Source organism: Atractosteus spatula, chromosome 4 (assembly GCF_055471065.1).
Source record: "Atractosteus spatula isolate fAtrSpa1 chromosome 4, fAtrSpa1.hap1, whole genome shotgun sequence".
NCBI classification, from domain to species: domain Eukaryota; kingdom Metazoa; phylum Chordata; class Actinopteri; order Semionotiformes; family Lepisosteidae; genus Atractosteus; species Atractosteus spatula.
In genome coordinates, this window is record NC_142709.1 from 5,388,785 (window position 1) to 5,406,994 (window position 18,210).

The 18,210-nt window shown below is 40.7% G+C and overlaps 2 protein-coding genes across 5 annotated transcripts; one reads left to right on the forward strand and one right to left on the reverse strand.

Moving 5' to 3' along the window:
* Positions 1–2,000: 2,000 nt before the first annotated feature.
* Positions 2,001–10,708, forward strand: ccdc181 (coiled-coil domain containing 181). Its single transcript, XM_088913182.1, has 6 exons — positions 2,001–2,166; positions 5,994–6,121; positions 6,501–7,412; positions 7,785–7,958; positions 9,107–9,264; positions 9,974–10,708. Exons 2-6 carry the CDS (start codon positions 6,014–6,016, stop codon positions 10,143–10,145), a joined length of 1,524 nt encoding a protein of 507 aa, XP_088769308.1. The 5' UTR covers positions 2,001–2,166; positions 5,994–6,013; the 3' UTR covers positions 10,146–10,708.
* An 826-nt stretch (positions 10,709–11,534) lies between these two features.
* Positions 11,535–18,160, reverse strand: blzf1 (basic leucine zipper nuclear factor 1). 4 transcript variants are annotated; one of them, XM_088913183.1, is made up of 7 exons: positions 18,110–18,160; positions 16,857–16,930; positions 16,015–16,457; positions 15,379–15,578; positions 14,208–14,336; positions 13,486–13,705; positions 11,535–13,081 (listed from the first exon to the last, which is right to left on the reverse strand). In XM_088913183.1, exons 2-7 carry the CDS (start codon positions 16,879–16,881, stop codon positions 12,893–12,895), a joined length of 1,206 nt encoding a protein of 401 aa, XP_088769309.1. In that variant the 5' UTR covers positions 16,882–16,930; positions 18,110–18,160; the 3' UTR covers positions 11,535–12,892. The 4 variants fall into 4 exon arrangements, with proteins under 4 accessions (XP_088769309.1, XP_088769311.1, XP_088769310.1 ...); XM_088913185.1 differs by having other exon boundaries at positions 18,106–18,127; XM_088913184.1 differs by having other exon boundaries at positions 18,002–18,124.
* Between the last annotated feature and the right edge of the window lie 50 nt (positions 18,161–18,210).

Sequence of the window (18,210 nt, forward strand, 5' to 3'; positions counted from 1 at the left end):
GAAACCCTTAAAAATTCACTAAAGCTGCCTATTCTGCATTTCCCTTTTCCCTCGGACTATGCTTTCACTTTCAGTGTGGCCATGAATCTCCTGGCCTTCGTGTCTGGAAACTCTCCCTGATGTGTAGGGCAGAATGTGCTGTAGAATAACACAGAAAGTCTTTGTCAGCTTTAATATTACTCTGTGAGCAAGTCAGCCACCTCATTTTCACTTTTCCCTTCTTCGTTAATCAGCCAGTCAAGGTCTTTCTCGAAGTCGTCTTCATATTCTTCCTGCGTTCTGTTACCAAATTCGTCCTTTTCATTCATTCTTCTAATCAAGGAAATTTCTTTCAAGTGGAAAGAAGAAGAAAAAATATATTAGGCTCTGGGACTCAGGGATACAGAATTCCGTAGTCGTAATGCCAGCAGGTCCAAGGAGTATCTAACATGACAGAACTTGTTTCAGATTAGCGCAGATGTTAGAAATATCCCTGTCTTCTGTAGCTGGAAAATCTCTTTTATTCCTTTATGAAATATATGTGCATTACTACTACATTCCATATCCAAGCATCTTCTTTTAAACAGGATGAAATATGACTGTGAATATTAATATTTAAGCTTAGGAAATGACCCTTAAGTTAATATATACAGTGGGGTTTTTTCAAATCGAACTGTAATGATTTTCTATTTTATTAATAAATGATTAACATTTCTAGCACATTTAGAATAAAATAAGTTAAGGTCCACCCACCACAAAAAATTATTAATTCTACCATTAAAATAAATAAGGAACATTCCTGAGTAAAAAAGTAGGAATTTCTCTTTATTGTCATAAAACTTAATTTATACAAATTCAGTATTGTTTTTGATAAAATATTTAACAAAACAGCTCTCAAATGGTAAATTTTAGCATCTGTTTTTCAGTTTGATCATCACAGGCACTACTTATTTTTTACCTGGCTCATATTTATTTATTGTTCAGAAATAGGGTTAATTAATTTAAATTAAAATGAAAAAAGAACTCCTGTGGAAGACTCCATATTTAGCCTCATGTGATGATGCAATCCTCTTACATGTCGGGTTAATCACAGGCAGCACTAAGTATCCCGGTACTTCCTGCCTTGAAAGTAAATTTCCAAATGCTAATAGTCACAACCCTTTCAGAAAAGCACACAAGCAACAGTTTAACTAGGATGCACATCTACTATAAGTGAATCAAGCAAAACTGCTTGTTCATTGCAAAAAAAACTATAAAAAATAGCCCACTCTTCTTCCATAGTCACAGCAGAAGGAAAACTACAAGGAAATTAAAAAAAACGAGAAATATTACAAACAAGAAGAGGTCACTTTATCCGTTTAACCTGATCGGTAGTTAGTAGCTAATTCTTTCAATGATCAATGACCCATTTTCTGATAGAAGCCAGTGTTTTGGCTTAGAGGACATACTGTAGCTGTGTAGCTTGTTCCATATTCTCACAAGTCTTTTTGTAAAGAACTGCCTCTTATTCACATTTGTAATGGACATCCACAGAGTCTCCAAGACAGTCTTTACAAATACTACACCGTGGGCTCATTTAAGACTGTATAGGTGCCTTTGACATGTGAATTAGTGCCAAAATATTAATGTTGCCTGTGTTACATTGTCTGCGGCATTCATTTTAATGTTGGCGCAGTGTGTAACAATATAATTCCTTAGCCGTTCCTTTCCAGTCCTTGTAAATAGAAATAAAACAGACCCATTTGATTGCATCAACAGTATAAACGCTTATTACAATATAAAACTGTCGTCAAGCATAGTCTAGTTACAGTAACTTGCTTAAACAATAATAACGCTGCTTAGATACATTTCTCTTCGTGCTTTAAAATAAAAGTAACCAGCGCACTACAGTGTTAGGCAGGTTTGTCGCTTTGATAGGTACCGCTCTGTGAGGCGTCTAGTGCGCCTGTGCGCTCTCCCGCGTGTTTAAATCACCATGGCAACAGCAGCTAAACCCATCCGGGAAGACCTGGTGTCACAGCGAGCGAGCGAGCAGAGATTAGACAGGACAGTATATCGGATCACACACAGGCCAACTGATGGAAGAAACAGGAAAAAAACCGTACGTAATTCTAGATGCATTTATACCCTGAACTTCACTGGAAGAAAAAAAAAACCCGACTTGAAACACAAAAACAAGAAAATCTGGTGAGCTTCTACTGTACTGTATATACTGTACAAGTTGATTTAAAGATCTGTGTGTCGTTGTGGGGTATGGATGGAGATTAGTATTTTAGTCCCCTTCTGAGCTATGACTGCCCAAAGACTTTTGATAGTTTACCAGGTCACACAAAATTGTTAATTACTCTGTATCGGATATATAATGCTTTTACCTTTAAGCTTTTAAGTTTTATGGGGGTTTTTTTCGTGGTTTAATGCGTCCTGTCAGCGACGTGATGTGAACGTACCTTTTATGCCTTCGTAGATTGCATACTTAGGATAACGCGTTGCGCTGATAAGGTTGAAACTTTATTAATATAACAGTGTCCAGACGTTATATTTAGTCGACTTGCAGTTGTATGTTTTATGAGTGGAGTTAATGAATCTGTGTAGGTATTGGAGCAAATGCCGTCGGTCTTTTCCCTCTAACATTCAATGCATCTTCCATTTGATGCGAAGTAGAATAAAGTATGGCCGCTGATATTAGCTAGATAGTTATTTATTGTTTTTAAGGAAGTTCTTATCCCTAATGCTTTTTTTTTCAGGAAAATAGAAGTGAGGCTAATCGTGGTCTGCCAGACAGTCAACAATAATGTTTTGGCACTAATTCACATGTCAAAGGCACCTATACAGTCTTAAGTCAGTACACAGAGTGGCATTTGTAAAGACCTGGAATACAGATTAAATACTTAGGTTTCTATTGCCATACAAGAGACATGTCATATCCCCCAGCCTTTAGTTTGGTGGCTGTAGCATTGAATTGTGCAGAATTAGAGTGTAGTGGCCCGCAGCACTCCCCAGCAAACCCACTCAGTGATAATGGATGGGCGAATTTGGAAAGCAGTGAAAGCATTATTGCTCACCTCATAGAGTACAAGAGAAAGGGATATTATAAATCTGAAAATGGAATATCTGTAACTTAAGCCACAATATAGGATCAAAATTTCACTTTTCATTTTTTTCTTTTATTCTTTAATGGTGTTTATTTTGCCTTTGAATTCTCTTCTGCCACCCAGAGGTGACTGTTATTTTGCGTATCTGTGTGTCTAGCTGACATTTTATTGAGCAGCTTTTCGATATCTTTTTTTTTTCCCCCAATTCAAAGGTGTGATGATGTTTTGGTTTTTCTGCATTCTTTTTAGCATCAGAAGGATGATTAAAAGAATCCCTTATGACATCCTGTTTCATATCAGCTGGTTGCGCACAGTAAGCTCCATTAAAAGTCCAGTGTAACAACAAACCCTCTTTTGACTCCACGTTTCTTTGGGCTTTATCAGATTATATGCAAAACAGCTTAAGTTTGTAGTACGACTTCTCAGCACCATGTCTTTTAAAGCTCGAGACTGAAACTGTATTGTCTGTGACTGTGCTCTTTGGTAAAACCTGTGAGAAACTTTCTTTCTGTAATGTCTCTTCCAAGGTATCAAGTTTACAGTGTGGTATCATATTTTAAGTTTCTGTTATTCCACTTGGGGAAAGTGCATCCATTTTCTTCCAGTTCCTAATAATCCAGCCTCAGTGTTAACCTTTGATAAAGGAATGTGTCATGTCTTTAAAACTGCCAGTGACCAATAAATTTTGTAAATGTGTTGACATAACATTAAAACTGTTCGAGGCAATATGTGTTTCAGCAGTTCCTAGTACTGGGCGTATCTAGGAACTGCACAAATGAAAAGTAACAGTACAAGTGCAGACATGCATTCAGAGGCCACTGTATTGTTTGGTGTTTGCCATCAGGCCTCAGCAACAGGGTTGTTTGTAAAGACCGGTCAAATGTCAGGTGGCAAAGGCTCGGTCGTCTGAAGAGTCTGTGCATATCTCATGTACACTGATTATGTGAGCAAGCAAATTGAAGTTTTAATGCATCCAGCATCCAAGTTTAAATACTGTACATCCAAGGTTGGATGTTAATTGCCTGTTGCTGTAGAGTGCTTGGTTTTACTTTTAAAGGGAGCCTTGGTAATTAGCCTGCGATATTTTTAAAATCTCAGATTTATTCTGACATAAATCTTAGAATACAGTAACTTACTCAGCATGAACTACTAACCCTAAATGACACATAAACAGGCGCTACAAAATGCTGTAATATTGAAGGACACACAAGAGAATATTAAAGTTCCTGCTGCTGAGACAGTAAAGCCAGCAGGACTAGTGGAAACAAGGTATTAGTCCAAGTCAAGTGTGATCACACTTCAAGTTCTCTATATTCTGGTTTGCCTATGTTCTAATTTAAGTCTTTCATTTCCAGGTGTAAGGTACTGTGTAGCCTATAGATAGCCTATAATAGATAATGGATGTAGAAAACTTTGCAACTTTGTTGCCATTGATACTAGTGTTGTTTGCTGATAGCATGATTCATCATGTTGGCCACAAGAGTGTTACTCAGAATAACAAAACAATATTCACACAATACACATACATCCACGTCTCTGGTGATCAGACGTCCTTTGTGGCTTGAAGAAATTCTTGCACTAATCATGTGACCTTCAGGCATACACTTGCACCTCCAACAGGGTGCTCTCTAATGAAGGTAGTTGTGGCAACATTTCTGTTTCTGTTTTTATCTCCCCTTACAGCTGAATTAGCTCAGTTTATTCATCAGGCGTGAGCTTTATGAGACTCTGTGGATGTTCATTAGAACATGAGAATAAGAAGCAGTTTTTTACAAAACGCTTTGTGAGAATATGGAACAAGCTACACAGCAACAGTATGCCCTCTAAGCCAATACACTGGCTTCTATCAGAAAATGGGTGATTATATGAAAATACCAATCAGGTTAAACGGATAAAGTGACCTCTTCTTGTTTGTAATATTTCTTGTTTTTTTATTTCCTTGTAGTTTTCCTTCTGCTGTGACTATGGAAGAAGAGTGGGCTATTTTTTATAGTTTTTTTGCAATGAACAAGCAATTTTGCTTGATTCACTTATAGTAGATGTGCATCCTAGTTAAACTGTTGCTTGTGTGCTTTTCTGAAAGGGTTGTGACTATTAGCATTTAGAAATTTACTATCAAGGCAGGAAGTACCGGGATACTTAGTGCTGCCTGTGATTAACCCGACATGTAAGATGATTAAGTGATCACATGAGGTTAGATATGGAGTCTTTCACAGGAGTTCTTTTGTATTAATGAACTGTATTTCTGAACAATAATTAAATATTAGCCAGATAAAAAAATAAGTAATGCAAGATTTGATGTTTCGATTATACTGAATGACTGATGTTAAAATATACTATTTGAGAACTATTTTGTCAGATAGGTTATTAAAAATAATACTGAATTTGTATAAATTACGGTTTATGACAAAAAAGATAATTTCCTACATTTTAATTATTTTACTTATAAAAGTGTACATATTTTTTAAATTAATAATTTAGCAGTAGGTGGACCTAAACTTATTTTATTCTAAATGTGCTGGGATGTTAATAATTTATTTAAAAAATAGAAAATCATTATAGCTCACTTTGAAAAGAACATACTGTATATATTCAGTTAAGGCCCCATTTCTTAAACTTGATTATTAATATTCACAGTCACATTTCATCCTGTTTAAAAGAAGATGCTTGGATATGGAATGTAGTAGATCTGTACTAAAGAGTTTGTATGCGTTGGGAATCATAATGCACATATATTTCATAAAGGAATAAAAGAGATTTTGCAGCTACAGAAGACAGGGATATTTCTAACATCTGCGCTAATCTGAAACAAGTTCTGTCATGTTAGATACTCCTTGGACCTGCTGGCACTACGACTACAGAATTCTGTATCCCTGAGTCCCAGAGCCTAATATATTTTTTCTTCTTCTTTCCACTTGAAAGAAATTTCCTTGATTAGAAGAATGAATGAAAAGGACGAATTTGGTAACAGAACGCAGGAAGAATATGAAGACGACTTCGAGAAAGACCTTGACTGGCTGATTAACGAAGAAGGGAAAAGTGAAAATGAGGTGGCTGACTTGCTCACAGAGTAATATTAAAGCTACAAAAGCTTTTGTGTGTTATTTTATTGCTTCTCGTGTCACCAGAAATGTACTGTATTGAAGCAAAGGCGGTCAGTAGTTCTGGATGGTTGATATGGTGTTTTTTGTCATAAAATCAGATCAAAGGTTTCAGAAGCCATGACTGAAATACAGCTTTCCGCCACAGAAGCCTCACTGCTTCGTAAATGAGTAGTGTTTTCTTTTTTCTGTCCTGCACCCTTACATTGATCCTCCAATAGACGTATTTAAGTGTGCAACACAAAAGAATGAAAGGGAGTTAGAAAACAGAAAGTCATTTTTATGTATTGTCAGTCATTTCTAAACCATCTTTTCCTGCTTTTGTCAGGACCCAGAAGGCGAGAATGACATTGAAGCACAAATTGACAAAGAACTGAAAGAAGAAGAGGAGAAAACAAGGGGAGAGGTGCCGGAAATTAAAAGCGAAAATTCTGCAGAACCCACCTCCGGAGGGGCTGCGGATGGAAACGGTGACCTCGGTGGAGGAGGAAGCCCACCGTCTCTGGCGGAGCCCTCAGAAGGCTTGTCAGACACAGACAGCGACGGCTCCTACCAGCGGCTCAGGCCAGAAGAAGGAGTGGACGAGGATGAGCTGGACGAAGAGGCCAAGAAGTACATCATGGAGAAGATCCAGCAGGCCAACCGGCAGCTGGAGGACGAGGAGCCCGCGGACGAGAACCGGGAGCGCAGGCTCAAGTTCAAAGACAAGCTGGTGGACCTCGTGGTCCCACCTGCCGATTACGAGGCAGACAAAGACGGGGAGAGAGACGTCTCGGGGCCGATGTCCAGGCTGCAGATCTCAGAGAAGAAAGGCGGGGCTCGGGGCAGCCCCAGGGAGGGCAAGGTGCTGGTGGAAAAGGACGGGAAGTTCGACCTGGTGAGCCTGCGCGAGGTCGAGAGCCAGGGCCTGCTGCCCCCGTTGCCGTGTGCGAGCGGAGAGGCCGACGGGGGCTGGCAGACGTCCCCCCGGCCCCCCTCCGGCCACGGCGAGCCCTGCCCCGTTCACGGCTGGGCCGGCGGCTCCTCCCCTGAAGCCGGCCGCGTCCCCAAGCCCCCCTCCGTCCCCAAGGCCCGCCCCAACTCCGCCGGCCATGCGCAGGGGAGGACGAGGAAGAGGACGGCGACCCGCAGAGCGCAGTCCGCCAGTAACCCCCCCGGGCACACCACCTACACCCTCTCTCCTGAACAGAAGGAGCTCCGGCTGAAGCTTGAGCAGCGGAGGGAGAGGCTCAGGAGAGAGGTGGGGCTCTTACACTCACTTCTGTCTCACGCTTGGTCAGGTTCTTTATACTGATGTTTGCGTGCATTGTCAGGTGGAGCTGTTCACTGTATGTGTTCACTGGGTTTTCTCTTCCTCTGTTAATTTTCAATGGAAATCTGTTCTGAACAAGTTCAGAAGTAGCTGTATATCTAGGAGAAATCAAAAGATTGTTCACTATAATCATAGGGATCCCTTGAATCAACGTGGCACCATGCTTGATTGCTGAACTATTGATTCTTACAGTCCGACCACACTGTTGCATCCACAATGAAAATGAGAGTTTATGTCGCTTTCCCCCCAGAGCTGTTTTTACTGTGAGGTATTGGCACTAATTTCGGGTGCGGGGGGGAGGTTATTTCTTTTGGATCTTATTTTAAGGAGGAAGCCAAGAAACGGGAGGAGGAGGCGCAAAAGAGGCAAGAAAACGAGATGGCCTTCCGGGCCTGGCTGATGCAAAAGAAGGAGCAGCTCCAGGAGCAGAGGCGAATCATCAGGGCTAAAGAGATGGAAAGAATGAACAACAGGGTAAACTGAAACGCCTCCCGAAGAAACCCAAAACCGCTTCTGTTCTTTCCGTGCACATGGTCTTGAGTATAAGGTGTCAGACTCCTGAGGCCTGTCTGCAACCACTCAGACCTGCACATCTCCATTCACTAGTGAAGGGAGAGGAATGCCGCTGTATTAGTGCTACTGAATTATTCAGCTACCAACTGGAGCTTTTATTCATTTTTGGACAATAAATCCAATCATCTCACCCGGACGTGGAGTTTTGTTTTCAATTTAAAACTAATTCCAAGTTTTGTTTTTAAATAACATTTTAATCCTGTGTAACTTACAGTTTGTAAAATGAGGCATGTTGTCTAGTGTAAGTCTCACTTTCTCATGCTATCCTTGCAATTTAATAGCAGCAAGTGTTAAGAAACTAAAGGTCCAGTACAACGATCATTCTGCTTTGGATGTATGTTATGTATGCAATTGCATAACTCTTTGAGTTTTTCAAAAAAGCACCCAGAAATCCAACTGTATTATTATTAATTATTATTATTATTAGAAGCAAAGAGAAATTGTCAAGTGAAGGAGACACATATGATGAGAGCACAATAATATGGAGATTAATCATCAAAGATGAACACTCCGATATCCTGATTAATACCTCATGATGTCCCATGAATGGAGTAGAATTTGATCGAATTGTTTGATCTTTGAATCTTACCCCTCATTAGAAATGGCTACTTGGCTCTTATCCTCAATACAAGGGACTGGCAGAATGAAGAGCCCTTTGCAGCTGCCTCCATCAGTTGTGTCAGAAATGCCTATGAAAGATGTGGGGTATCACAACATAGAGTCCCCAGGACTTTCCACATCTGGTCACTGCCCTGAGACAGTGAATGGCAAAGAAAGCTTCACTCCTGAGCTCGTCTGTGACACAAGGAGGGACTGTCCAAGAAGCCATCAGCTTCCTTTTATGTTACGTAAAAAATCATTATTATCAAGTGCCGTACACATCCTTTGAATAGCATTTTCTACAAGTAATTTAAAGCCTTACCAATTTAATTACTAGGATAACCAAATCAAGTTCTAACCTGATTGGCCACTGGAAATTTCAGCAACCAGAAACAAAAATAAAAATGAAGCTCAGAGCTCTAATGACAGTATTTCGTTTCACTCCACAGCCGGAACACCCTGATCCACAGGAGGCGTTCAAGCTGTGGTTAAAGAGGAAGCATGTGCAGCAGTTGAGAGAGAGGCAGATGGAAGAAATGAAAAGACTGGAAGAAGAAAGCACCTACTATATACATGACAGAGAGGAATGTGAAAGAGCCTTTAAACTGTAAGATCTCTTTTGAAACATGATTCCCCAAGTACTGTAGCAGCTATGAGGCACTGAGCCTCCAGTCACACTTAATTCTAATTCCTAATGAATTATTTAGTTCAGCTTCAGCTTTTATTTTAATCCTCGTCATTAACCCAGTCTGTCATAAACCCAGTTTATGCTGCCAGTGAATGCAGTCTGATATATATGCCTGGTTCATCCTATTTCACCATTAAACCGTACAATTTACATAGGACGATAAGCTCATACATGCGCGCACCACCTCACAAATGGCTGCATAGTCCACTCACAGAGTAGCAATTTGCACCGTTAAAATTTCTGGAGAATTTCCTGATGAAGCCTGTGAGGAAACCGTAAGGATAGAATTTTTTTCTTTTCACGAGCTTTTGAACAGTCTGTCAGGGAATCCCATCATATAGGTGCTCACAGTATGTATTTTATTGGATCTCAAAGCATTACCTATTTCCCCAAAAATCCAACCCAGGATTAATTTAACAGAATCAGGAACTTTGCCATTTAAGATATTTGTAAAGACTGCTATTTAAGAGCATGACCTGCTTCATTGATATGCAAACAACACGCTGCCTTTACAATATAATGGATATAATTCATTCACAAACAGAATATGCCACTTGGCAGTCTGGCTTGTTTTTTTTTTGTGGATTAGCATGGGCCCAGACTATCTCCCTTTTTAATTTTGGGACAGGTGGCTGAAGAGGAAGAGAGCAGAGAAGCGCACAGAGAGGCTGGCTGCCAGGGAACGCTCGCGCCGGCTGGTGATGGAGGCCAGGCGAGCTCAGCGCAAGCAGGACCTGCTGTGCACAATCGGCGAGGCCAAGTCCTCCCGCTTCATAGACAACTACGGGTATCGCTTCTGACCTGCTCCTGCTGCCCGCCAGCACCCAGCCGGAAGGCTCACACCTGGTGCCGGACGATGGAGGCGGAGGACAAAGGTGAGGAGCTACATGACATCCCTCCCGCTGGCCCCTATATTTTGTTTTCTTCCGGGACAACGAAATACCAGAACATGTTCATGATTTTAGGAAAAAAAAAAACTGACTAAAGCTGAGGGTATTGTGATGATCAATTTGGATCACTGGACAAACCCTGATCATTCGAGCATCGAGAAGAGTGGATTAGGTGAAGAATGAAGGGAAAGTTTACAATACTTATCAAATAGTCTGACCTTCATGTTTTTTTTTTTTACCCCATCAAGACATTCCTATGGACAGAAGTTGCACAGAAGCTAAAAAATGATACATGTCAAAATGTCTTTTTTATAGTACAATAATTAATGAGCAGTAGTACTTATGTAATTATTGCATTGTGTACTACAGTGTATTGTAATTATCTTAATTTTGAAATATTTTGATGCTGAAACATCTAGATGTTAAAAAAGGCATTTACCTTTTCATATTAAAGTGGCATTGCCAACTCATTAGAAGTGGAGTTTTCCTAGTAATAAAATAAACGTTTGCATTAAAGCCAAGCATACGTTAAATTTCAAACTTGTTCTTACAGCAGCAGCAGTGTGACCAAAAATGTGACCTTTAACATTTAAAGACTAAAAAAATTTCGGCATGCTTCCATGTCGCATCCTTTATTAATCCTCTAATCACACTTCTACTTCTCTTAGGAAGTATGATGGGACCCATTTCACCTACTATTAAAGTAAATCACCTACCTGGGAGATGTATGACAGCCATATTAGCTGAAGCCACATTACACATTAGATCATATGAAGAAACTGGAATTTTTTGTTCAGCGGAATCAAGGAGAAACATTAGGTAGGACACACCATGCAAGACCAGAGTCAAATCTAGCAGGAAAACCATTGTTAACACTGCTTTTGCAAAGAGTGCCTTGGAATTTTTAAATGGCCAAGTAGGCAGGAGCTCAATTTAATGAGTCCTCTAAAGTACAGCAGAGTGCCTGGCCACCATACTGGGGCTTTGGGCCAGAGGAAAGACTGCCACCTGTTGTTCCACTACCACCTCTTTCTGCAACAATAAGGTTTATGAAGATGGGAGAACTTCACAGCAATGATCAGCCCCAGTCTTGCTTAGCTTCCAAGATCTAAGGAGATCAGGCTAGAAGATCAGAGAGCAGGCTAGAAGGTGGTAAACATTGTTGCCAAAATACGTTATCGTTACGATATTAGTTTCACATTCAATACACTCAAAGTTAGCCGTTTATGTAACCTGTGATTAGCTCTGCATGTAAAATGTAAACAAAACAGATTGTGGTGTAAAAAAGAAAGTGCCATCTTTTATCAGACAAGTGTTTATTGTGTAGCTTCCCAGAGTTATAAAAGTTGTATACACAATCTTTTTATTCTAAAAAAATAAATTACATTAAACCCCAATTCCTCACACACTGATATTACAGTACTGTCACAGTGTGATGACCACACTGATAAGTTAACACTATGCTGCCATAGTGGTGGGAACAGTAAAACAATTCTCATTTTATTGCACTTAACACTTATTTGTAACAGATGAAAAAAAGACCTCTCTTCAAAGTATACCTGTGCTTAATACCACACTCCTAAAATTGTTCTGATAATCTGTCAAATTGATGTTACTTGTTTTCTTTTCTTTCCCCAAAAAGTCCACATCACTTTCAAAACTTAACAGAAAAGCAAGTTTCCACAACTAGCATGACTGTAACCTCATTATTTCACTTACATTATGCAGAATTTGGAATTTAACCCAAAAAGTACTCAAAGTCCCTCCAATTATGAAACTTATCCAAACCCATATTTAAGCCTTTTTGAAATTAAGACCATTACAAACCTTTGAGTTAATGGAAATATTGCCAACATTGTCTAATGCAGATAGAAAACTCCACCTTTTTTCTAAACTGAAAATAAAAACAATCTAAAGACAGGCAAAGACCGAACAGCTGAAAATGTTTCTGCAGTCATTACAGTTGAAAGAATATTACACTGGCGCTATGGTTGTAGGAACAGCCTGAAAACATCAAATATACTCATGTAACTGAACTACCCATAATTTCAAAGCACACCAAGACGAAACTGAATTTGCTGTACAATTTTCAACAAGACATGTATCACGGTTCTTTCTAACCCAAACTCAGAAATAATTACATATCCATCCATTTTCCATTAACTGCATTCATTATTGATGGGTAGCGGTAAAGAGGAGCCTAACCTGGCAGGCCAAGGGTACGAGACGGGACTACACCCCAGTCTGCCATCATACATGTGTACAGGAGATGCCAAGTAGCCTGTGCAGTGTATCTCTGGATTGCTATACAGAAGGTACGCTAATCCAGAACAGAACCCTGAACCCAAAAGCACTGAGGTATCCACACTCATAATGCCACTCTGTTACCCACAACCCTAGTCTAGAAGTAGCAATCCACGGACAGTGGATGGATGGAAAATAGCTTAAAAAAAAATTATTTCAGAGAATAAAAAAACACAGCGGCTTTAATGCATTATTCATCTCCTATTACCTTGAATTTTATGATCTCGACCCTTGAAGATTCTGGTGAAGGCATTTACACTACATATTTTGGATCTTGGCAATTGTGCTATTGTGCGCCCTCTTTAGAAAATTACTGATCAGTATCGTCAAAGTGCACACAAATAATCTCCACTTCAGAGCACTATAAGCTCGCCACTGCAGCGATTGCAACAGTTGAAGGTGATGTTCTCATAGCGGGTGTACGGATGAAACCTTCCAATACTTTTCTTGTTAGAGAGGAAAGATGTAGGTGAAGTTTCAGGAACTGATTTACTACAGCAGGTATCTTCAGGACATGAAATGGGATCCAAATGTCTCAGTACCTGAACAGAAAAAAAAGTTTTGCGGACATTAAAATATATCACAAATATACCACATCAAATCCTTAAAAATCATTCTACAGAAAAACAACCAAGATGCCAAGTCACTGGATTCCACTGAATGAGTATCTTGGGTTTTTACTTTCATTAAACAGTTTTGAGCACAACAGAAACATATATCCATGTGTGAAGCCTATTACTTATGAACAAGGAATCCAGATTCCACAGCATGAAAATTGTTCCAAGAAGTCCAGTGTATTAGTAAGTTTTTTTCCCGATATTGCAACACTGCTTTAACAGTTAAGGATTCTGTGATTTCCATATACTGCTGCATTTTTGTGTTACATTTCATGAATAAATCTCAACCGGAATTAAAAATGTAGTTTACATCATGAAAAGCAACCTACCTTTTCTGCCATTTTTTCAGCTGGAGTGTGACAAATGTCTGCAGCTTGAGAGCTCTTCTGCATATTGCTGGTACCTACATTTCCCAGAAGGTGGGAGTTGACAGCTTTAGCTAGCTTGTGGTTAGCTGCTGCCAGCTCTCCGGTGCTGAGGGGCTGTGCGCTTGGGTAATAAGTCTGCTGTCTGCCCCACTGCAGGGAAACCAGGAGCTGCTCCAGGGACCTGGCAATTTCAGCACAGCAATTAGATAACTACATCCAGTGAAAGATAAAAAAGGACCCTTCAATTTGTAGTACAAAACATTTTTAAGGGCTGGAAAAAGACTAGAAGCCAAAAAATATTTGGACAAATTTCTAATTGAGACAATTATTTGATCAGCAAACATGCAAGGAAGGGCTATAAGACAAAACGACCATTTCTGTGATTTTATACTGATCACATTCTACCTACACTGGCAAAATAACAACCTAATTTTTTTTTAATTATTTCCATGTGTCACGATTGTGGCAAAAAGCCAATGAAAACGCATCAATATTCCTTTTTAAGCTTTTTAGACTTGAACATCTCAATGAACTTGTGTGAGACACCCATAAACATGAATGTCCTTGCTTAAGGACAACCCTCCCATCTGCTCAGGGTATAGCCCAGGTGACCACCACCACTAAATCAGAGGGGGTGTGGCATACTAGTCAATGCTATGCTGAGTATTAGGTGCTGGCGTTACCTGTGAGTCTGCAGCATGTCCCGAGAGAACTCCTCCCTCTCACCGAGGAGGTCCTGAATGGCACCCTGCGCTTCCCTGATCTGACGTTGTAGAGCTGCCCTGGTATTGGTCAGCTCGTCTGCCATCACTCTGAAGAACAAACCACACAGGCCACGCTCAGCTCAGGCAGTGTCATAACATCACCGCCTTCACTTACATCCCTTCCTCAAGCCTGTAACCATTTCAGATTCCAAGTCACTACTGCACAGCAAAATGCTTCAGGTAACAACTTATCAGGAGAATTTCCCACTGTGACAGTAGCCTCTTTTCCAGGTGTTTGGGAAAACTAGATAACTAAGCAACTGCATTTTTACATAGGAAATGCTAAAATGGTTAAAAAGCCAAATAACTTAAACTTTTAATCCAAGTAAATAATTGTTTAAAAAAATACTAGAATATGCAAACCAAACAATATTCTGAAAATCCACAAATAAAAATGTACACACGTTATGGTCACCACATTGTAACCACTAGAATAAGTCCAGAGAAGACTAACCACATACAATTCTAGGGTTAAAAGTACCGTACGTTCTACACTGACAAGCTAATTATTCATTAATTATTCAATATCCACCTAGGCACTGACAACGTGATCCCACTGAGCTTCATCAGAACCAGCAGACAGACACAGAAGACAAAAGAAAACTCTGTGGAAGTGTTTAAACAGGAGGTACTTATTTAAGCAAATATTAGCTACTAAGTAAGCAATGAGCCATAAAATGACCTCCTCTTGTTCGTAACCTTTCTTATGTTATACATTTTACAACCTATAAAAATAATTGCAAGAAAAAAAATCCAAGTCAATTATATCAAGGTCCTGAACTCCACAATGTTCAATCATTGTTTAAAGGTTTTAGATTTCCTTATTCATCCCTACCTGTAGTGCGAGCAAAAAGAGCATATCAAGCAAATCTTTGCTGTTTTTTCCGATGAAGGTCAATCTATGTGCTATTGTCCATTTAAACATGGAAGATGAATTATTCAACTGAAGTTAACCTTTAAAATAGCACGTTGATCACAAAATAATGAGACGTTAATTTAAGAAAACAATCTGAAGGAGTAAAGGGAAGATCCAAAATATCCACAAAGAGCTCCATCACACACGGCCTTGGAATTGAGCACTAGGACCAACCTGCTAGCAAGGAACTTGCTCCTCCAGACGTCGCACTGTATGGTCATCCGCTCCAGCTGCTCCGCGGTCTGGGAGAGGTTTCGCCCCAGAGCCTCGTTCTCCAGGATGAGATGGTTCTTCTCCCGGGCCAGACGCTCAAACTGATACTGCAGATCATCTCCCACCGAGGCCACCAGCAGCTTCTTCAGCTCCCGGTTCACCTGCAGCACACGGCCATTCCTCACTCCGTGCTTGCGTGACCAGATGACAAGAGGGTGTGTGGCACAGGAGCTGGGAGCTGCCTACGCACTAACCTCCTCGCGTGGGATGGACGTTACAACTTGCAGAAGTGTGCCACCATGAGGAATCCTCTAGAAGCCCCTTCATTGTATTTTTGTCTTCTTGTCAGAAAAACCATTTAATCCTGCAAGGACTCATGTGTGTCCTTGTGTGGACACTGCATTAGACTACCACCATGAGGCCTGGGCAACACCTGCACAACATTGCTGCAGACAAGCATCTATCATGCATCTCATGACACAGAAGCACCACAGGAAGACGCCCAGAGGGTATATGGGAAGTGTAGTTCACGTCAGAAGTGCTACTGCTCTACCTATACCCACCAATTCCCCGAATCTAGTTCTCTGGGGCTCTCACCTCCGTCTGAACCCTCAGCTGGTTTGAAAGGCCCTCCTTGTCCTGCAGCAGCCTCCTCTCCGAGTTCTGCAGCTTGTCCAGGGCAGCTCTCCAGTCCTGGGCCTCCTTCCGCGGCTCCACAGAGGCTTCAGGCTGGAGCAGCGGCTCCCCCTTCAGGCTGCCGGCCCCCAACTCCACCAGCTTGGAGGCCTTGCCGGGCACGCAGTGGGAGATGGCCGCTCTGGGCACCACAATGCGGACAGCCTCCAGCTCGGCGCAGGACTCCCGGTTAACCTTGCCGAGGTGAAGCACGCCGGGGCTGTGCGGCGGGGTGGACTTGCTGCGCGGGCTGAGCTGCAGAGAGCTGATTTTGGCGGACAGCTCCGTGTTGATCTCCGGGGCGGCCGGAGGCTCATCCGTTTCCATGCCATCCCCGGGCCCACGGACAGGCACCGCAGCCGGAGCTGTAGGGAACAAGGTTGCCATCCGGCAACTCAGTTGAGGGCTTATGTCATCACGGGAAGCCGGAATATGTCCGCTGCTGGTGTGGAATGAAACCCACTGACTGCGAACTCTACCACTCGAGTGGGTGATGTGTATATAACATGCAATACAAAATGATATCAGCACAGAAACATGCATTCCACAGAAAGCAGCTAAAGCAGTATACGTTCGTATGTTATACTATCAAGCAGGACTGTCATGCCATAGTACAGAGTGTGGAATATCATCAAACAAATTATGAGTATCAATTCATTATTAGACCTTTAGGTTTTTAAAAACAGTTCACAGAGTAACCCATGAAAACCAACAGAGGGGGTTTGGATGACTTACAAGAAACGTGACTAAAGAAAATTACCCACCTTTTACCACCATGACTGTCGTCATACTGGGTACTCAAAGATAGGAGGCTGCTACCCTGCTTTCACCTTCAATCCTGCAAAGTACAAAACAGCAGATGAGTCTAACTAAGAACAATATAAAACTATAAGATCAAATGCATCAGGACACCACATCCGCTCTCTAGATTCCCAGTAATTTCCATCGGCAACTTCATTTGCTTTATAACATTTTATTCCAGCACAGAGAGGGTCAACTACACCAATACTGATTCAAATGAACTCAGTTTAGCAGAAAAGGAGATGATTTAACATCACGTGTTAATCATTTACAGCATACCACAAAAAAGGCTAGATTTTTCTTTAATGATTAGTAAGGCAGGAATTCTGGATCTCTGATTAAAAAATTTGACATATTTTTGTGTACAGCATTTTAAAGAAAGTGAATGGAAAGGGCAAATTGTTAAAGACAATCTAATGTCAATTGTACCGCCCAGAAAGCTGTGAATAGTGCCAATAATAGGGTCAGGTTCAGGCCTGAACGTAGCAGTGTAACTTTGCAACTATTTCCAGTTCCTACCTCCAGATAGGTTGCACGAGTCGAAAAAATGAGCAGGGCTTTAAGATTACAACTCCACTGATATACTCAAAGCATTGCGACATCACACAAACAAATCAAGATATCTAATGCCTCTGTGAACAAGTTTGGATTTTTAAAATTCGAAGACAAACATACGGAGAAAAACCACCAGCTCAATGTTTATTTAAACAAACATTAAAATGTAAAAATCAGACATCAATCATTGATCGTAAACGTTTATTTCTATAAAATAAACGAAAAAAAACTATATAACCAAAAAATATATAAATATATAGCTTTTCCAAATGAATCCAAACCAATAAATATATCTTCAACACCCAACTGTGTCTAACCAGGGTTTTTTTTATCTTAACTACGAGATGTGCGCTTCGCTACTTACAAATATCCCCACTTATAAGAGAGAATAAACGTTTTAAAGAAAACACAAGTATGGAATAAGACTCACAGAAACACATGTATAAAAAGGAAATATGTATATTTGTTTAACAAACTGACAGACCCACAAAGGCGAAAACCACAACAAAACAACCCCTCTCTTTCGAAGACATAAAACAAGCTGATACCGTACATCTGTTTACTTGAAATTAACTGGTCTCTTCGCAACACTGCATAAAAAACAACAACACAGGAATCAGGAATAACACTGTCCATATGGAAACTGAATGGCCGTACCCACCAAACTCTCACTCGCGCACGTCGGCCATTTTTCGCGTGTCGTGGAACACAAACACTGGCACCCAGAAAAGGAAATCCCCCGGCCAAGATCGACCAATCAGA